Source organism: Tachypleus tridentatus, chromosome 2 (genome assembly GCF_004210375.1).
Source record: "Tachypleus tridentatus isolate NWPU-2018 chromosome 2, ASM421037v1, whole genome shotgun sequence".
In the NCBI taxonomy this organism is placed as follows: domain Eukaryota; kingdom Metazoa; phylum Arthropoda; class Merostomata; order Xiphosura; family Limulidae; genus Tachypleus; species Tachypleus tridentatus.
The window spans coordinates 116,041,664-116,064,557 of record NC_134826.1 but is presented as its reverse complement, the minus strand read 5'-3'; the positions used below and the strand labels follow the sequence as shown (position 1 = coordinate 116,064,557).

The 22,894-nt window shown below is 32.4% G+C and overlaps 1 protein-coding gene across 8 annotated transcripts in view; it reads right to left on the bottom strand.

Moving 5' to 3' along the window:
- LOC143244896 (SCL-interrupting locus protein homolog) overlaps positions 1 to 19,318 on the bottom strand; it is a 69,119-nt gene extending 49,801 nt beyond the window's left edge. For 3 of the 8 annotated variants that reach the window (XM_076490378.1, XM_076490383.1, XM_076490385.1), the window contains exons 1-6: positions 19,181 to 19,318; positions 17,772 to 17,885; positions 16,351 to 16,462; positions 13,158 to 13,243; positions 6,081 to 6,143; positions 555 to 790 (exon numbers count right to left, since the gene is read on the bottom strand). In XM_076490378.1, the coding sequence (XP_076346493.1) occupies positions 555 to 790; positions 6,081 to 6,143; positions 13,158 to 13,243; positions 16,351 to 16,423 (458 nt within the window). In that variant the 5' untranslated portion in view covers positions 16,424 to 16,462; positions 17,772 to 17,885; positions 19,181 to 19,318. Of the gene's footprint in view, positions 1 to 554; positions 791 to 6,080; positions 6,144 to 13,157; positions 13,244 to 16,350; positions 16,463 to 17,771; positions 17,936 to 18,695; positions 18,921 to 18,986; positions 19,130 to 19,180 lie in introns of those variants that run through there. The other 5 variants (XM_076490381.1, XM_076490384.1, XM_076490382.1 and 2 more) reach the window with 4 other exon arrangements.
- Between the last annotated feature and the right edge of the window lie 3,576 nt (positions 19,319 to 22,894).

Below are 22,894 nucleotides of genomic sequence, written 5' to 3'. Positions count from 1 at the left end.
AGCAAGTTATAAATATTTGCTTTGCCTGAAAAATAATGTTATAATAAGTAATTTATGTTTAATGCTGTACTACACAGTGGGAAGTATTCAAAAATATTTCCTTATATAATATAATTTGGCTTGTTAATTATGTTTCAGTGCTAAGTTTTCATATAGTAGTTTAATTACATTTTTAATGTCACTCTAAAATGTTGCAAGATGCACACTTTGATCTTCCTGTTGTGAAAGGGCTAAGCAAGATGAAACTCAACCAAAATGCACAATTCAATTCAAAGGAAAATACAAAACTGTATCTTACAGTGAATAACTTTCTTCTGTACTTCCCTTTTTATAACCACTTCACTAAATTTGTTACAATTCTTCCATGATATTCATTTTGATTACTTTAGATCTTTAACTTTCATACTTTATGTTTTAATGAGAAACCATTTCAGAATTATGTTCTTGATCCACACACTATCATTCACTTTAAATACTTTTATTATTTCAAAAACTAAAGTAAATACATAGATACACGTTTGGAAAAATTTATTCTCATTCTCTAAAATACTAACCCAGTTTTTGGTTCATTTTGTACATCACTAAGGTTTTCTTTTCCAGCCAGAATTTTTGAAAGTGGTGTACTTAATACAGGTAAAGGTGGAATAGGAGTGGCTTTCAGTTCTGTGGCTACAGTTACCATTTCTAAATAACAAGTGCATCTAGCCCCTACAACAGAGCAATGCAATCTGAGATGTACAAATCGATTCAAATTCACAGGATTGTTACTTTTACATGTCTGGTACATATTCTGAAAAATAAAGCAAAAATGATTTTAAAAACACAAGAACTATATATATTACCTACTAGTTGTTTAATTCTACAGAATTAAAGTGAGTTAACCATAAGATAAGCTGAGATTACCAAACTGGTTTTTTGTTGTTTTGTTTTGCAAGGAACGCTAAACATCTTTGTGTATTTTACATAAAAATTTAAAGTATTCATAATAAAATCCTTTCTTCAATTATCACACACACGTATACTGATTTCATAAAAATAATTGTTATTTTCTGATGTCACATGAAATGTTCATTTTTTTAAATCTCACATTCTCATTTCTTTCTTTTTATTTTCTTATGTATTGCTTTTACTCAATACATTCTTTCATGGCTTGAGTTTATTTTTTACAATCCCACATAAGCTTATTTCCAACTCCACACCCATATGTTAGTATCAATATTTTGTTAAGTTCCCTTTCTTTATGTCAATATTAAAAGATAAACAAATTTCTTTATGTTTTCCTGCATAAAACTTCAGGATTCCATTGCTACCTTTTTTTGGTTTTATAATATAGTTTTATTTTACTTTCAACTCCTCTTTTTCAAATAAATTTTTTTAATACATGTGACTTAATATTCCCATTAAATAAGTGAAAAAAATTTGGTGTTTAAATACAAAGCTAGAATTAAAATTCACACTATCACAACACTTAAATTTGCAGTTTTCTTAAAATTTATATTGTTAACAAAACAATAACCCATAAATTCTTGATAACTATTACTTCAGCAGCTGGTTAAATTTAAGATACTATATCTGTAGTTTATCTTCTAATTTAAGCTACTTAATGATTTATAAGCTATTTTTATCCATATAAAAAAGCTTAACTTTAAGAATTTATTTATAGTTCATTCTTTATTTAACTAGTATTGTAATTCCTTAAAAGTCTAAAACATTCATATTTATGAAATGTACATTTCAAGCTACCAGCAACATATGTTACAAACGCATGGTAAGTATATCCACCAGTGACCTTACTTATCAGGAAGGAACAAGACTACTGTATTCTGTTGCTACATACGATACTTTTACAACAATGCCTGATTTTACCCTTCTTCTAATACACAGATTTATAGTTAAGAGTTTCAGTAAAAACTCTTTAGTTAATAGCACACTAAACCAAAACTATGGTTTCCTTTTACCTTGTTTGCTTTTTTGAATAAGTGTAATGACAGTGCCACTTACTGTATTACAATAACATATTTGCAACTGCACTATGCATCTCAATTCTTCATAATTAGTTATTTAATTGTAACTAGTATGAGAGATAATAGAGATATCTTTGATTTGAAATGTACTGACCTCATCCATCATACTAAAATACTGTTAATATTACATAAAAAAACGTTAGTTTCTGTAACATGTTTTTATAGTAGATTATTATATCTTAAAGTTTAGTATTTCTTAGTATTAGAAAAGAAGTTCAACTGTGATGAAAACATTATAAAATTGTTTATTTTATGTTTGTGACTTTAGTTATGCAACACTATATTAGTCATGTTGTTACATATGTATTTAAACAATGAATGGTGAAAAACACTGGAAAAGTCCAATTGTTAATCATCCAGGCACTTTTTTTACAAGTTTCAATTTCAAAGTTTCTCAGAAACTTAAACAATAAAATGTACACTTTAAGAACTTTTACCAGGTAATTTCAAGGAGTTTTAACCACCCATACAAAGCCTATTACAAGTATTACCTCAGACTACCACTTTACTAGCTTTAATATTCATATTTCCATGTCTAGTTTGCATTTCAAGAAAAAACACCTCACTATTATTTCAGTTGTGAGCTATCAAAATATTTAACTGCTTTGATATTATTAAAAAACAGAGAGAAAATCTTTTAATGACATTTGCTGGATATGAGTAAAAAAAACCACTACATGAAGTACAGCACTGCAGTAATGAATGATTTATAAAAAAAAAAAGTAAATTTTGTTATAGCTCTAAATAAAGTTTGTGTGTTACATCAATTACAAAAGCTAGTTATAATTATTACTTTTGTGTGTTGTGAAGTGTAATTATAAAAGAAATCAAAAGTTACACAATACTGGGCAACAATTAGAAAACTGCAGGGCAGGCATGTTTTATTTGTGTCATCGAAAGGGTGAATTTAACACCAAGTATTTTTATAAGCATATATCAGGTATCAAAATTAAATCACACACACACACACACACACACACACACACACACACTACATCCATTATATACTAAAATGATGATGAACATAGATGTAATGTTTTCTTTTAAAGAATTAAAAGTGTTCCATAAAAAGGATTATAACACTTATGATGAACAACTTTATTTATATCATGAACTTATCAAATTTTAAAATCTTCTGTAAAGCTAACACTGACCTAGAATTACTGGTTAAGAAAAAAACCTACACATTAAATAGCATTCTGGAACCCTGAATAACATGCAGTTTTCACTTAAATTGCACTTTTTATTTTATTTTTTTTTTTTTTTTTTTTTAAATATGTACTGTATTTTGGTTCCCACTCCTCTACTTTCAATAAATTCTAGAATTGGTTAAAATTATCAGTAATATAGTTACATATTTTATTAATTTACTCAGGAATAAATGTGAATTCTTTATACTTTGCTTTAGGCACTAAAGATGAAAACTGTAGAATTTCAAAACATCTATCTGTATCCTACGATGTTCATTATAAAAGTGTCAATCGTTTTTGTTGTTAAACTTCAAATTTTCCATTTAACACATTGAGTACTATCCTTTTTTGGTAATCTTTATTTTAAATCATATTTAACAGTAACTATGAAATACTAGCAAAACATTCACAAAAATTCTAGAAAGATTAAGCTCATTCAAGTTCTTGAAAGGTTTGCAATATTGAAGTGATGGTCTGTATTAGTTGAAAAAGTTAACTTGTAAATGATTTTTTTTAATTAAAATTCAATATTACATTGGGCTGGAAGTCAAAAACAAACTTATAATTAAATGTAGTTTTTGAAATAGTTTTTTGGTGGTTGAAACTTTTGAAGAGAAATTTTGCAATCTAAGAAAAAAAAAAAAGCTACTTTTTGTTTTATTGAAGCCTAAAATATGAACTACACATTAGTGTCTTTAAAAATGTAAAAGCATTCCAGCAACACTGGTTGTACAGCAATTATAAACTAATAAATGTTAATTTTAATCACTAGAAAATAATGCACATCCTTATCCAATTAACATTTTCTAAACTTTTGTGCACATATTTAAAATTTTTGAGAAAATTGTCAATAATCATAAACTAATATTAATTATTACCTCAGATTAAGGTTACATATCAAAATACCCATTTCATACTACTTAGACTTTCCTAGCTATGTTTCTGTGTGGTTTGAATTTCGCACAAAGCTACAAGAGGGTTGCCTGAACTAGTGGTCCCTAATTTTGCAGTATAAAATTAGAGGGAAGGCAGCTAGTCATAACCACCCACTGCCAACTCTTGGGTTACTCTTATCAACAAATAGTGGGATTAACTGTCACATTATAATGCCCCAATGACCGAGAGGGTGAGCATGTTTAGTGTGACAGGAATTTGAACCTGTGACCCTCAGAAAACAAGTCGAGTGTCTTAATCACCTGGCCATACTGAGCCACAAGTTAACGTAAGCTGCAATTTAATTTCCTCCATCTGTAATCTAGGACTGAGAGTTATCATACAAAGAGGTTTTACCTTACTTTACATTCTGGTTTAGATACCATTTTTTAAGTCTTCATTATTTGCAGAAATCTCTTACCTTTCTCCTTTTCAATATTCAAACACACCATAATAATTTTCTTTTATTTGCGAGTTAAGATTTTAATTTAAATAACTTTCCAATCACAGTGCTTTTTTTTTGCTAACAAATTTATCAAATACAACAAAAGCCTTTTGTAAAATATCCCAATATTTACATACTATCATTAAATCAGAATTAAAGTAATTTATACATGTTATTTCATTGTGGCAGTATAGGGTGACATGGTATTGTTTTTGGTTTCAAATTTGTCCAATAAATGTGGCCATATAGTAACCAATTAGCATTTTTGTTCAGAAACCACAACTTGAATTTTTCTGCATAAACTCAGCATAGAATATTTTACAATTATACAACAGAAGATAATAATATCAATAAAATAAAATTCTGGTTGGAGAGGATTCACTGAATCAGAGCTAGTAAACACAGTGTTTTAGATACTGACAGCATGCCACAAATGATAAGGTTAAACTAGTATATGTGGAACTTGGTTAAACTTGTATAACATTACAAGTGCTGAGAAAAACTATTTTTGATATTCAAGTAAGTGTAATGTTAGTTCAGTGCTGCATCAACTTTAGGAATTAAGAAGTAAGTGTTTATACAACAATTATTGATTAATTTCTGTTCAAAAGAATAACAACTTGCTTTCTGGCTATAACAGAAATTACTAGAATTGGAATTCCATATTCTTCATACAAACATATTTTTGAAACTCGTTTTTACAAAACCAATAACGGACATGTACAGCTTATTCAACACGGGCTCAGCCAATTTGACCTAGCTTTCTAACTATGCAACAAGTGCCATTTCAAATGCATCCAAGCTTGTTCTTGCAATTCCTGTGGGAATCAAAGATGAATTAGAAGTGAAACAAACTATACCAAGTTCAGAACACATTATACAATGTGATAGATGAAAACCTTTCTAATAGTTATAAGTAATATAATTAAGTGTAAGAAAGTACTAATAAATCCTAAAAAAAAGGATGTGATAGTGATAAGTGGGCATGGCAGGAGAGGTCCGATTTTCTATTTGATAGTTCTGTAATCAAACAAAATTAAAGGGTACAAAAATTATGATTTGTCTCAGCAATGATGATTTTATAGTTAGTAATTCACATTTAATTTTGTAGTTTCTGGGTGATGGTATATAAAATAAAGATGAGAAGATACCAAATAAAAACATGTTGCATGAGGGAAATACAGGATTTTTTTTTTTTTTTAAATATTGCCACATAAAATGAAGAGCTTAAAACTTGTATACTATGAAAATATGGATTACTAGCTCAGATACATGTTATGATAATCAGTGTAACAAGATCTGGTATAATAAAATTTTGAATGTAAAACACTAAAACACTGTCATAAGTAGCAACAGATACCTGTGACAAGAGGATTAAAATAAGTTACTTTTAAACAAAAATAAAAAGCATAGAAAGTTACTATTTTCAAGTGAGATTTTAAATCTATATTATAAATAATTATTGCTTGCATATAAACCCTTACTCACCTTTAAGCCTTTCATCCATTCATTAACACAAGTATCTTCAACACAACTTTCTCCATTCTTCATCTAATGGAAGATTAAAAATTAAGAAATGTGTTACAGCAAACAATACACACATTTGTTAACTTTTCTATATAGTTCTTGAAACTGTAAAGAGATTTAAATTTTCAGAACTTAAATATACCTCTCTAAAGAGTATACACAATTGTTTCTTTTATATTTCATGCAAAGCTATACAAGGGCTATCTGTCACTAATTTGCTAGAGGGAAAGCAGCTAGTTATCACCACCAACCATCAACTCTTTAGAAACCCTTTTACCAATGAACAGTGGGATTGACCATCACATTAGTAATGCCTCCATGGCTGAAAGGGCAAGTATGTTTGATGGGACTGGGATTAGAACCAACTACCTTCTGATTACGAGTCCAGTGCCCAAACCACATGGCAGTACCAGGTCTAATACACAAAATATCCTTGAACTTTCTGCTACAGTTAAAGATTAGTGTGTGAATGTGTCAAATTTTGAAGATCTTTTCAGGTATGTTTTAAGAGCACTGGACATTGTTGCAGTGTACTGGTAAAGTAAATAATTCAAAAATATATAAAAGTAACAATGCTATGGTACCATTTTTTTTAAAAAAAATGTATCCACTAGTTATAAGCCAAAAATAGGCACAAATAGCAAACATAGCTATGCAAGCCTAGTTTTAGAATAAATTTTATGTGAACAGAGAGAGAAAAAAAAAAAGCAATAGTTCATCTCGTGACTTAGCAAAAATTGAGACAAATATGTGGCAACCCCAGAAATCAAACTTCAATGCCATGCAATAGACCACAGAACATCTATCCCTGCAGCCTGAGTTTCTAGACAGTCATATGCACAATGTCAGATCATGGCTGTTCTGCAGAGAGAAAGAGGTTAAGAATAAGTGGAAGAGATGGATGCTCCAGAAGATACTGTAGAAGAAACTCATAACATAGCAGCCAATCTGGTTCTATCAACAGAACCTAACAGTGGGTTGGAACAAATCATATTTAGTACCCTGGATAACATGTAAAGTTAAAGGTGGGCCTAATTATACTCCCATCCTATCCTGTTAGAATGCACCTATTGCTAAGGCCTGAAGATGTGGAACTGGATATCAAATTACCAGTAGTTGCAAAATGCGAGTCAATCCAAAAGAAAATTGTGATGCAGCATCTATCTGCCTAGATTAAGATAAATAACTTGATACTGCAGGCCCACCCATGTAACACGGTAACCTAGTAGGGTTTAAGATAGGAATATTCCAAAGAAATAAAAACTGTCACCTCAGATTGAAAAATGAATAACTTGTGAACCTTGAAGAGTCTAGGCATTGATATAAATGAGAAAGATTAATGAATAAACACCAATCTTCTGTCTGCAAAGGCCAAACAATTGACAGGAATAAAAATTTTGAAGAACAAGCATAAATCTCTCACTACCTCTAGACCAACCACACTCTGACAGCTCTTAAATTACATTCCAAATTTCAATAATCTGCAGGAGACAGAAACCCTACATGATTGGGGAGATAACAGTTGTAAAGTTGTGACCTGCATAACTTATCCTGACTCAAGAACCTGCAGTGCTCCTGGATCAGTGGTTCAGGTTACCACACGTCCAGAAATTCTTGAAGTCAAGCCCCTACAGAGCTTGAAAGTATGCAAAAATCATTGACATTGCAGGTGAGCAGCAATCTGGCTAAGAAGCAGAACCCTTAGATATAGACTCTACTTATTTTGAGTACCAATGTACCAAGGGTCTGATGTGAGGGGGTCAGAACTCACGAATGGGAACAGAAATATGACCTCCTGTAGGAGCCAATGAAGTTTGAGCCAACAGCAACTGCAAGAAATGTAGAAGCTAAAGACTGTACTCATGAGCACGATAACAATGAATTCATCTCATCATAGGATTCATAACTTTATTTGAGTGTCTCCCAACAAGTGAAGTGAAAGAAAAATAAGAAAAACATTCATTTATGTGAATTAATCACAAACTCTGCCTTAGAACATCAAAATTCGAGGAGCAGATGCATTATTTGAGAGTTTGAAATTGCTTAAACCTAGCAGTGGTAGGTTAAATCATGAAGTTCTGACAGTGTATTGGATTAAGGCATAACTGAGAAGTAAACCTTCCAACATAAGCCACAATATCTGCAAGTTGCAGGTTCAAAACCAGCCAGAAAAATATCCAAAATATCACACTCTTGATGACCTAACAGAATAAAACACATCAAGGGCAGATTATCAGAAAGCATCTCCTATTTGTTTTAGATTGGTCATTTAAATGACTGTATTAATTACCATTGCTTAGAACATTTTGTCTAGTAAAGTTGTGATACAGCAAAGAAATGTTGAGCCTTTTGCTGCATCCAAACCCAGCACTCCAAATCCATAAACCCACCACTGCCTCTCAAGTGACTGAAAAGCCAAATAGAGTAAAATAAAGTATGGGAAAAAAAAAAGAAAATTCAGAATTTCTTTCACAATGTTGAGGATTATCCTCAACTGCAGCCTCAGTCTTCATAAAGGACTACTGCAAAACCAAATATATGCCTCCATCTTACTATGAATAAGGCCACTGACAGTCTCAAATGACAATGACTCTTCTCCCCTTTATTCCTAATGATGCTAAATGTTAGAGTTGGGATAAGAGAGACATGATTTGCCCCATGCTGAAAATAATCCTCAAATTCACACTGTAAATTGGCTTGCCAAACAGAATAAAAATAGTTTGAAATTTTGTTGTTAAAATTTTTCTTTTAGAAATCAACTAGAAAACACAGGTAGCATTCAAACTATCTCCAAACAATTGTAATACTAGAAAACATGTTGGCAAAATGTCCTTTTTGATCAATGTTGGTTCAACATATTGTTTATGAAAGAATGTCCACTGTTCCTTGTCATTCCAGAAACAAAATGATCCCATCCTGGGCCTTTAGCAGAGCAAAATTGTTCCACCTCCTCCACATAATTCTGGGGACAATTGGGATGTATCTTTCTCAAATGGTTGGGGGGAGTAAAAATGAGCCTAGAATTACAAGCATCCGATAAATTTTGTTTTCTTTGGTCGAGTAAATCATACATTATCTTATCATTTCAATCCTTCAGTGTTACCTTTAAGGTTTCTTAAACAGGAAAAGTTCAATGTTCCTTACTTCCTCAATGCTATTCCAGAGTCTCAGAAGGCATTACTCTATGTCTAAAGGTTCGGATCCACTCATAAATATACATAAATACACAAACACACACTCTTTGTGGTCCAATTGTCACCAATGTGGGATATAGGAAGCATGATCCCTTAGTTCCAACCCCAAGTAGTGGAATTTGGCTGTATGTTGGGATGTAGCCTATAGTAATAACATATAATGGTTCAGAAATGAGGTTCTGGGTGAAGAGCATACCTGTTCTGTTAGGCTGTCCAGAAATAAATGTCGTATTTGAACTATGAAGTTTGAAAAGTATAAACCAGTGTTGTAAAACATCCTTTAATCAAAGTAAACACGATTTGCTTCAACACACTTTTGCCAACGTGTAACGATGCTGTTTATGCTCCTGCTATACAAATCAGTTTCTATAGTCAATGAACCCCCAGAAAGCTTTTTCTGCAACTGCCTGGTTTTGAAAGCATTTATTGTTCAAACATTTGTCAAAGTGCTTGAAAAATTAAAAATCTGTAGGGGAAGTCTGGGGAATAAGGTGGATGAGGCAGAACCTCGATTCCCAATTTGTTCAATTTTTGGAGTGTCATCCTTGGCAGGTCTCATAACACTAATTTTGTTGATCTTCAGTCAGCTCATGCAGAACCCACTTATACAACTTTGTTTTTCCAATCCCACTCAGGTGGTTGACAATGCTTGATTTGCTTGTGCCTAGCTTTTCTGCAAGCACATGTACTGTTGAGCAACAGTCTGTCTCAACGCCTTCCCTTAATGCGTTTTCATCTGAGGATGGCTTCCTTCCATGACCTTTGTGGTTTTCAAGAATTTAGTCTCCATGTCGAAACCTTCGGAACCAATGCTGAACTGTATATTTAGTAACAGATTCATGGCCAAATGCCTGGTTGATGTTGCATGTAATTTTGATGGCTTTTCATCCAAGTTTGACGTTGTGGAGGAAAATCAGACAAAAGTCCTTCTTGTCCATGCTGCCTTGGGGGTTGCAAAACTTACTCTGTATTTGTATCTATTAGACTGTACAGAAATAAATGTTGGAATTCCAGCTGCAAGTTGAAGTGGAGGTATGTATGCATTGGAAGTTAACATTTTCCTAATATTATTTTCAATAATACTTACCTCTGACACAATCCCAGTCTCTAACACCAGCCCTTGGTGGCAGAGGAAGGATGGGAGTGTGTGAACAGTCTCAAAAAAGTGATATTATCTTAATGAGGAGCTTATAAACAGTACCAGGACTGAGGGAACATTGATGGAGGTTGAGAGTGCCATTAGATAAATATCCCCAAGGGTATAAAAGACTAAAGCAAACAAAAAACAAAAAGGCCAATGCTAAGATAGGCAATGCAAGAGGAAGCAAGTATGTTTTGGAATAACAACAAAATGTGCTAACTGACTGAAATTACCTAGAAAACACATCAATAAACACAGGCCTGCAATGTTTTTATTGTTTAGACATTTTTATATGTTCTACTTTAATTCCTGTACACTGAATCTAAAAATGGTATCAGTTTTTGTCCATTATGTACAGATTTTTCTTAAAATCTCATACATACTTTTACATATGTGAATCATTTTCATTGAAATCTGTATAACTGAATTATGGAAAGAAATATTCAAACATAACAGATCACAATACTAGTAAGAGAAATATGCAAAAGACAGTATCTAAAAACATATGCAGTTAAAGTGCTTGTAAATAAGAAATGTACAAACCATCTAAATATATTAAACACATCGAGTATGTTACAATAACAAATATGCAAACCAACAAAAATACTTTAAAAAGACACATTAATAATCAATATCTAACTGATTATCCTTAAAATTTTATCTAGATAACAAAAGACAACCAAGTCCTATACTGATGAAAATTGGAAGGAGAATGCACATAATTAATAAATGAGACAAAAAAAATCATTCAAATATAATAACAAATTAGATGTGACTAATAGTAATACTATGTAACCAATACACAATGTAAACCTACATAAATAAAGAACTTAATAATGAACTCATAAAACCATGAAATTTGCCAAATCAGCAAAGTACATGATAAGAAATGTACAAAATGGTTAAATTTACCAAAATTATCTGACTTTCATCTAAAGTAACTAAGATGACAAAGAACACAAATATATAATTTACCATACTCCAAGCACTGATAACATGCAATACATAATTCTCTTGTGTGATAATAAGAAAAAAAACACACATAGGGTATCTGAACCAGGCTTACCATGGGTATATCAACTTAGTGTGAAATATACATGTTGAAAAACTTACCACAGAAACTCTGAAAGAACTGGAAGGAATAGGAAGAAAGGAGGAGAAAAACAATATTTCACTAAAGTAAATGGCATGACAATGCAGCAACTGATGGCAGGTGGTGGAAAAACAGAGTCCAAAGTGTGTATTTATTGAATGCATTCCTTTTCAGAAACATTGATATAGTAAGAAATCACAAGTTAAACATATGAAATGAACTCCCTGCAAATCAAGGTCTTTATCTTCTCTACAGATAAAATCAAACCTAATTCTTGGGAAGACATACCTGTTGCAACTGTCGAAAATGAGGAGAAATTCTGTAGTAAATACATTGATCACAAATTCGTATTGCAATCTCTTGTAATTTGGTAACAAGAAAGAAAATCCAAGTGCAAAAAAAAAATTAAATGGCAGCCAAGCACTTTAATAAATGGTAACTACATGTGAAAAACGCATCTAAACAATGTTGTGCTAATGAAGAAAGTGAGGATTGAACAGGAATAGCAAAGGGAACTAGCTGTGCCAGAATAAATGGTGCAGTACAATTGGCAGAGAGTAGACATATGAAATGCAATGGGGTATGTATAATACTGGTAGGATGATAGCAAAAATGTTTTTAGTAACTCTTAGAGAACAAACAAGATAGTTTTACGTAGAGGATTTAAGAACATACCATAGAGGTAAAGACGTGCATGTAAACATGTAAGATTATTTAACAAAATTAAAAGGTAGGTACATATTTTTTTAACATTTCATTGCAATACATACTGATGATAACAGCTGGAATTAGTGATGTGTTAGAAAAACAGAAAATAAAATATAAACAAATATTAAAAATTTATGCAATTCATTTAAAAGGTTCAAGAAGTTTTGGAAATGAAATTTGAAAACTACAAGATGGAAAAATGTATTTTATACTTAACAAGAAACCACCTTGTAAATGAACAATTCTAAGTTTGAGTGGAAATAACAACAACAAATAAATAAATTTTATTGGAACTATTTGATAAAAATAATCTCATTTTCTTGAAATGAAACATTAAGAAAGTTAAGAGTTATTAATATTGTTGCACTATGTATTATTCTCCATATGAGCTATGCTCAAAGGATACTGCCCCATGTCCATAGGGTTAAGTGACATTTCATAAAGGCTAGTAAAACAATACATAGAGTAATTAAGAAAAAATGTAGTTTAGTTAAGGAAGTAACAAACACATGGTATGTTTGCATACTACAATAATTCAAAAACAGATTTTTATACTTCATCCTTTTTTTTTCTTTTACGAAAAAACATATTTCAACCTGCAGTTTATCCAATTAAGAAAAACATGCATATTTTTATTAGTATAGTCCTAATCATGTAAAATGCTGACAAGTAAATAAACAAACAAATGAAAAAGAAATAGACCAAACAGAAAAAGTGCAACAAGGATGGAATTATAAATATTGTAAATGCATATATCTAATGGTAAACTAATAAAATGAAAAAGATATGACTAAGAAATAATAGTTTTAGTAGTTCAAAGCTTCACTCAGGCATGGCCAATAAAATGTTTGAATTTCCTCCTTACAATTACCAGTACAAAAAATATGTCTATTCCACAGTACCAAACAAATAATCCTATGTTCTCCTGTTCCTTCACCTTCACACTTATCTTCCTCTAGTTTATCCATAGTGATGAGAAGTCCCTCTCCTATTATTAAAAAATAAACAAACATTTATCCTCTTCAAACTGACTGGTCAGATATTTGTGAACTTTGAATATAAATGATATATGTATAAATTTTATAATGAGATTGTCAAAACCTATTAAAAAAAAACAACATTTTATGGCATTTCAAATGTTAAAATTTCTCAACACTTAAAATTATTTCCATTAAGTACTTACCAAACCTCATGTAAAAGCTTTTCTCGACTTCTAATATTCTCTTTATTCCCAGTTTTCATTTGCCAGTAGTCTTAATGCTCTCACCTACTTTCATGAGTTTACACATAACATAGCTGTGCTATAATGTGCAATTAAGCTTGAAACCTTTCATCAATAAAATTGTAACACACCCTCCTAGTGAAATTGACTCTCTGTAATGCATAGCAGTGTCATCACTTTAAAATTAGGAAAAAAAAAAAAAAAAAAAAAGGCACCACAAGTAGGGAGGACAGGTGGGAAATGTAAGAATAAGCAAGTGTCTGGTGAAAATACATTTTCAGTGTAAGAAAATGTAAACTTCCAATACAATATCTTATCTTACGTAATAAGCAGATATTAAAACAGTGGAGGGACTAGTGCAAAAATAACCTATACGAGTCCTCAAAAATGACTTCCATTCCCCCATCCCAGCCATGACACGTGTGCAGATGCAGTACACAAATAACACCAGTCGACCTGAGAATTCAACAACTTGGTTACGCAGAAAAGGAAGGATGTAACATGGTGGGTCGATCAGATGGTTTTAAGATTTCGTAATTCATTCTGTAGTAGTATAAGGGCCCCTACAAATCACATGTGCAAGGATTTATGTTAGCTGGTCTTACATCAGTTCAACACTAGACTGTCTGGAAACTAACATCAGGCACCAGGGATGGAGGAAAACTAGCTAGAGGGATGAACTTCATGTGGTGTATTCATCCAGTCCAAACCCTGATAGCATCAGGTATTTGTCTTCCTGTCCAAAATAGGAGGAGTACTTACTATCTACACTAACAAAACATCACTGTCCTATTCTTGACTGAATGGAATTAGTTGCATTCATGAGGAAGCTTCTGTGGTTCATCACTCCAGCAGCTAGAAACCGGTGAGTGGTAAGGACTTTCATACTCTACTGGAAAAGGAGGGAAGAATATGGTGGAGAGTCTAAAGAAATGCAATATTGTAAGCCAGTGTAATGAATGACCACAAAAATCCTATTTTAAAAAGCAGCCTGGTTCCAGTTTATTCAACTTCGACAACAGGTATGTAGAGCAATTCCAAAACGTCTTATTTATGATAGTCCATGCATTTGTATAGTCTGGTGCAGACCCTATTTATGAAGCAAAATGTCATGTGGTAAATTTCAACAGTCTTGTGGACTTGCAGAACACTCCATATGTTCAATGAGCATTATAGCCTTGTAAGGTTGCATGATGTAGAAATAAAGTACACTTATAAAGTACCACTTGTCACAGAGTGGGATCCTATGGTGTATAAAGAGCCACTGTTAGAATAACAGATAAACAAGTAAAAATATACCTAATCAACATTAATACTGGGTATGAAAAATGGCAATGGGCAGAAAGGAATAGCCAGAATGACCAAATGATGCAGATAAAGAATACAAAGAAAATCTAGATAACAAAGATATGTAACCTACAATGTCCACATGCAAAGAGTAGCAAAAAATAAATCTCCAGGGAAAGGTAGTACAATTTAAGTGGCTAAAGGTTTGAAGGGTAAAGACATAAATATCTAAAGAAAGAACCAAGCAGAAGAAGGTTACCTACATAAGGAGATTGGATCATCTTGCAAGGGACTAGACAAAATCCACATGTGAAACCAGAGGATGATGACAGTGGGATAAAATATGGCAGACTGAGGTTGACAGAAAGATTAAGAATGTGGAAGAGGTATTGGAGAGGACAACTGAAGGCAATTCAGGATCAAGAATCACAGTTGAGAAAGCCAGAAGCATAAAGATTGGTCTAATCCTCACTGAAGCTACCAACCACTAATGTCAAAGCATGTGAAACTGGAGACCAGGAGAGGGGGAATTTGGTATTAAAATTGGTGGTAAATGCATCCAGAAGAGAAGAAACATAACCACCAAAACACTTGAGGAGCAAAAGATCACTCTGTGGGTAGAATCTTATCAGACTAAGATAAACAATCCTCTTCAAAATTCAGAGCACCCAGGACATGAAAAGGAAGAAGATAAATTTACAGAAACATTAAAAAAAAAATTCATAATTTGAAGGCAAAGAAAACAGTAAAAGGTTCCCCTCATTGACTCTTGTAAGAGACAACAGTTAAATTGCCAGAATTGATCATGACAAATAGCCCTTTACTAAAGATTGATATGATCAGAGGTTTGGTAAACTGCAAAGAGTTCCAAAAGGTGGATGTGGAAAGACAATTTAAATCACCTAAGAACCTGAGATCTCCTAAGAGTCCAAACAGTCCTCACCCTGAAAGAAAAACATGCAAAAAAATGCAAACTGGGACAAAGAGGAGGCAGAGGAACACTAACTGAGGTGTTGTTGTTGTTGTTATTTACCCAGAGGGTAAATTCAACTTATAGAGATGGATGGAGGAGGATGAGAGAGCTCAAATGATCCTGAACAAAATTCCATTGCCATAAATCATACAATATCTACTGCACACAATATGCATGTGCATGACCTCATAATATGGTGGCTTCTATGGAAGGTTTACAATATTAATTCAAAATAAAATATTGTACAATTCTGTTTTTGTTACTCAGCAGTTACATATAATTTATCCAGGACATACAGATCATATCTTAGGTTATGAATAATGTTTATCCAAACAGTTCCTGGAAATTCAGAAAAATCTCTTAATTGTATTGGGCTATTCAAGGTTATTATTACATATTAACATCCAGTGCTACATTCACATGAGAACTGTTACACTGTGTAAAATTTGAAAGTAACTACCTTGCATAAACAAGTGAGTAAAAAACAGTAAATATTGTATTTCACAAGTGTTAACCTAATATTTTGGAATTTTCTTATGTTAAGAGCTTAACTTCCAAAATACACTGACCAATTTTTTTTTTAAAACAGATTTTATTTAGATACAGTACTTACCATTTTGTTGGTCCACTGTAACTGATCCAACTAATGTGCAGTACATTTTATCCTTCTTCATTTTGTCCATCATCGTCTTGCAGCATTAAGAACTTGTTCTTTTAACATTACTCTAATAAAAAAAAATAATGAAGATGCATAAGAATGAATTAGATAACAGGATTTTCAATTACTGAATCCAAACAATATACAAACCAATATTGGTGTATTTACATCTTAGGATGTATAAATATCTTGGGATTTGAATTTCTGGTTTAGATAACTCTTGCCATGATTTCCAAATACATTAATCAATAAAATAATCAAACACCTTTTTTTTTTAAACAAATAACTCAAAACTTATTTCACACTATGTGATAAATAATGGATAAAAATCATTATAATAAACGTAAAGCAAATATATTTAGCTGATAAAGCATTTTTATTGTTTCAAAGAAAATTACTATGCCTAAAGCTGGTTTGGGTAACAAATTATAAAATACAGAAAAGTTGGGAATCAAATGCAAAATGGTTAAACTTATTTCTTCAGGTTAAAAAACAAAAGAGAACTAAAAAGTAATACTTCCTTCTTATTTTTTCATTACTATTATGTTTATTTTGTACATACTTTTTACTTGTGTCATTTAATTGAGCTGTGGCTTGAGTTTTGTTTATGCAATGTGCTAACCTATATTGAGAAAAAAATGAGTCACACTGATGTCACTGTCAAGGTAACAAAGAACATACATCAGTCTTTCACTGTATGTAAATAACTCGATCAAATATTTTATTGATAGCTAATTACTGTTCCATGGAGAATTGTAATTTCATTTCTTGTAATAAATAAAGAGAGAACTGAAGACTGATAAGCCAGAAACTCAAGAATGTGGAGTTTTAGGCTAGATATTGCTTGAAACTTGGTCATAATTATATGTTTGAAAGTATTCCATTATTAAGTAGATTTTTGCAATGATTTATCAAGATAGAATGAGAAAGAAAAACCTTTTTTTCTAATTTCTGTATCAAGGTTGATTCAAAAGTTCAAAGTTCAGTTGTATTATTTGTAAAATCACTGGGAATAGCATTTTTAAACTATGAATTTATTCTGTTTAATTTGTGAAAGTTTTAATGAGTATGTTTTTCTTTCAGAATCCAGTGCTAACACTTTCATCATTATTTGTGTACAATACAATATTAATCTGAATTTAATACATATAAAAAAATGAAGCAGTCTTACTATTAAATTACCATTTACTAGAAATTACAGACTTTGTCTACTTTCATTCAGACTTGCATTGCGTTTTCATATGTGATTTGCATCTGTCATTTACGAGATAAATTCCACATTTAAAAAAATATATTTCTTTCAAATTCCAAGATATTTAATTTTAAAAACTTTACATCAATGAAACAAATCTTCATCATAAAATTTTACATCTAACCTGCATCTTGATATACTAATAAAGCATGATGACTCCAGTTGTTGGTGATCCCATAAAACCATTCTACATGCAGGAAACTTGATTGGAATGACCAATGTTTCTTTTGACATGACACTGGAAAAGTTATTGTACATTTTAGCAGCTTCTACGTGTATAAGACAATTCTGAACAAGAAACAAAAGATACAATTTTATATCTATACATATAGTATTAACTATAAAAAAGTAGTAAGCACTAAATGATGAAAACAATGTGAAAAAATAAATAAGTGATTTTTTATAAAAAGTAACTTTAAATCTTTTTTTTAATATTGTACAAAGCTACACAAGGGCTATCTGCACTAGTCTTCCCTAATTTAGCAGTGTAAGACTAGAAGGAAGGCAGCTAGTCATTACCACCAATTGCCAATTCATGGGCTACTCTTTTACCACTGAATAGTGGGAATGACTATCACATTACAACATCCCCATGACTGAAAGGGTGAGAATGTTTGGTTTATGGTGATTCTAACCCACTAGCCTCAGATTATGAGTCGAGTGCCTTAACCACCTGGCTATGCCAAGCCTCTTTAAGAAAGTCAATGAAAAAAAGTACGTACAAGAGCTCATTCAAAACATAATTCCAATTTTTAAGAGCCATTTCTAAATAAACTATATGCAACAATAATTATTCAAGACTAATTACATAAAATCAATTTCCTTTAAGTTATGTAACAAAGAAAACATAATACAGGGTACCACATAAAACTCATCAATTTTAAAGAAAGTTTTTGAAAAATCTATTTCACAAATATGTAATATTTGAAACTGCACTACATTTAAAATTTGACTCCTATAATGCTTTAACATGTTTGGCTCTGCCAACCAAAATGATAAAAGAAGTAACGCTTTATATTATTAAAATATACATCTTAGAAATGTGTACCTTTTAAACACAAGATGTATGATAAGAACATTTCATCATTTTATACGTAACACTTGAGCCAATACAGTCACATCAGCTCTTAAGATATTAAAATTAATAAAAAAGTTACCATGTGTGTTAAACGGCCCGAGAGAGATCTCTACCCAAGTAAACACAGAATCCCTGATACTTATAATAACTAATATTCTACGACATTGTATTTGAATTTCCTTATTAAGGCACTTCGGAGGTAAACTGAAGAATGTACTTAAATTATATATGTAATATCACATAAATTTAATTTTTACTAACTTTATTATCAGGGTTTAGGCCATTTCCAAAATTTCTGTTCTAGCTCTACACTGTTTCATTTTCAAGTTGTTTTACTAGAATTAACTTTAAGTGGAAAACAACATCAAATTATTTCACCCATTCAATTTTACACCATTAATCAAACCAACGCCATCTTACACTTATTAATAATAATATTATTAAACATAACTTACCTCACTACTACAAATATAACTTCATATATTCACTAGTATTTATGCAAAATCAACAAAATCCTACCGCCACTTTAGTTAAATAATCCGTTAAGCCACCTAGCAATAATTATCGGGAAATGAAAAACTTGTATTTCTCAAACTCGGGCCATTCTATCAAAAAAAAACTTGAAAACAGGTTATAATATGTGTACATATCGTTTAATACATCTGAATAAACATAAAAGTAACGAATTATATAAAAAATTCAAGTAAATTAGTGATATAAACGAGTTTGCAAGTTGTTTTTATTAGTTAAACTACATATATACTCAAAGGTGTATTTAGGTAGTGGCTAGAGGAAGCTCAGACCCAGAGCCCATGGTCATAATGGGATCCATTGATAATTTTATTCAATATAAAATTACATGGGATGTAGAAACCACAAATGTTACGAGCCCCTGGGACCACAGAATTTTAAATCCGTCACTGTACATACTACAGCGATAATTTTCACACTATAAGTCAACAAGGAAACAATACAGAGTACATACATAAATAGGTGTCATATCAGTGAGCCTCCCTGGAACCGACATGGCCAGATGTTTAGGATGCTCTACTCGTAATCTGAGGGTAACGGGTTCGAATCTCCGTCACACCAAACATGCTCACCCTTTCAGCCGTGGGAACGTTATAATGTTACAGTCAATTCCACTATTCGTTGGTAAAAGAGTAGCCAAGAGTTGGCGGTAGGTGGTGATGACTAACTGCCTTCCTTCTAGTCATACACTGCTAAATTAGGAACAGCTAGCGCAGATAGCCCTCGTGTAGCTTTGCGCAAAAATTTAAAACTACACAAGCTCCCTTTCCTGTGACTCAGCGGTAAGTCTGATGTTTTCTGATAAAAAGGTCAGGTTTCAATATGCGCTATGTGCATAAATCACATTACTACTTGTGTAGCCTAACAACAACAATAACAATAAAAGAGTAAAGGGAAATTGTCATACATTTCAACTTGTTAAAAGCGTACAATTACGGTTTTCTCAAAATAAATTTTAAAATGTAACTTCTTCGTGATGAAGAAAATAGAATAAACATGTTAAATATATTTATTTCATGACAATGTTTAAAAGTTAAACGTTTTATGAACTCTTGTGACGAAAGTATCTCGTAACATAATTCAAAAGCAAGAAAACATATTCGATATATATTAGAATATATATATAAAGCAGAAATTACTCTAAAACGTGGATATTTCTATATTTTTTCTCTTTCAATTTTTAAAAAATTATCCAGTAAATTTGTGCTTTAAAAGGAACATGATTCTATATGTATACATCTTTCTAAGAATGATTTTCCACAGAATGTGGCCCGGCATGGCCTAGCGCGTAAGGCGTGCGACTCGTAATCCGAGGGTCGCGGGTTCGCGCCCGCGTCGTGCTAAACATGCTCGCCCTCCCAGCCGTGGGGGTGTATATGTGACGGTCAATCCCACTATTCGTTGGTAAAAGAGTAGCCCAAGAGTTGGCGGTGGGTGGTGATGACTAGCTGCCTTCCCTCTAGTCTTACACTGCTAAATTAGGGACGGCTAGCACAGATAGCCCTCGAGTAGCTTTGTGCGAAATTCCCAAACAAACAAACCACAGAATGTGGCAAGAGTTTTGAAAGACACGATTCTTTATTTGTTTATTTAACATATGTATTCAGGCATGAGTCGACATTCCTCAAACATTAAAAATAATCTAAGATCACCAAATCTCGAGTACCTCTGCTTCTTTTCGTCAAGCCATCCTATATTAATGAGGTTTGTTTGTTTTCGAATTTCGCGCAAAGTTACACGAAGGCTATCTGAACTAGCCGTCCCTAATTTAACAGTCTAAGACCAGACGGAAGGCAGCTAGTCATCACCACCCATCGCCAACTCTTGGGCTACTCTTTTACAATGAATAATGGGACTGAGTGTCACATTATAACCCCCTATGGCTGAAAGGCCAAAAATGTTTGGTGGATGGAGATTCGAGCCCGTAACCCTCGGAGTACGAGTCCAGTGCCTTTATCACCTCGCCATGCTGGGTCTTCATGAGGTAAAGTAGAGTATAATTCAAATATACCATAAAACAGTAGGTAAGTTTTTGAATATGTTTGTTACAAAATTACACCTCAGACTAAATTGGGCAAGTGACTTCAACTACATTTAGCATGCTCAAACCAGAACTTAGAAAAAATAAAAAATCATCAAGTAGTAATTTGGAATCGATTAACCATAATCAAATGACAAATAATCTTGTGCTTAATATCGATGGTCTCGAAGTAGATGACATGGAGTACCTAAAACCTAATCACCTTTTTCATTTGAAAGTCACTTTGCCGAATCACATGGGAGCTTCAAGCTAGTGGAGAATAGAGTATCTACTGAGAGTTATTTAAGGCTCAAAAATATAGTGCCCATAAAACTTTAACCATGTACGGCACTGAGACGAAAAGCTTAAATGAAGCATCGCTCAGCAAGATGACAGTTGACTGAGAATTTATCCTAGCCAGTAAGTTTGTAGAAGGACTTCCTAGTGTGTTCATGTGACATCACTTAGACATTAGAAACATTTTGCTCTTGACTCCAGCTGTACTGGCGGCAACAAGATGTGAGACGCTAATCTCAACGAGGCTGTCAGATAAACATTATCCTACAATTGCAGTTGCAGTTGCTTTGACAGAGTTACAGATCCAAGCATGTTGGGTCTATATTATACAAAAATACAGAAGATGGCAGTAGATGTCTTATGTTGGCTCAATCCAGTCTGATGGCTGCCAGCAGAATCTGCCACTCCAAGTGTTCTGACGAGTAGGGAATAAGAGATACCTGTTTCAACCATGAAGAGTTTAGTAATTAGTAGCAAAGGTTCCTTTCTGTTTCTACACAGGAGTGAACATGCCAATCAAGTAAGCCAAACTGTTAGCAATAGATTTAGGAGAGATGACAGGCTGTGAATAATGAGCTCTATATCTGTCTGTTTCTTTAGATGCGGTAATTAGTTTAATTTCCACAGAGTGAGACATTGTTCGACATGTATTTATAAAGATATGTAGACCTGAAATAGTTTCTACTTGATACAAAAATAAATGGAACATTACTTTATCCTCTGACACATCAGTCACTAGTTTGTCAAAAACTGCTGGTAGAAGGTGTCTATATGCACAATTGTTTAATTATTTATCTATGGTGTTGGTATGTAATAGATAAATTTGTCAGTACTGATTGGAGTGGTTAAGAGAGAGAAAAAACAAGAGTAGCTGATATATTCAATTGGTTGTAAATTTAATTACTGCAAGGAAATAGCATTTTTGCCTTCCAAACTATAAATATATATACATTATATGATTGCAACTTGCGTTTTACCTTTTGGTCAGTCACTTCATTGAAGAATTACTAACTAACAAGATGTGGTGTTCTTTTCTTTCACAGTTATCAAGTGGTGTTTCACGATTGGATGCTGTATGCCTTGTGACAGCCATTTAATTATTTTCCTCTTTCCAAGTTACTGAGTGATAGAGGGTTAGTTTTTGTTATTGTATGTTATTAAGCACAAAGCTATACAAAAAGCTATCTTTATTTTACCCAACATGGGTATCGAAACCATGTTTCTAGAAATATAAGTCTATAGAAATATCACTGTGTCCCTGGGGGCGAGTGATAAAGAATATATATGCAGTACGTGTTGTGATAGTGACTTGATTAGTTTC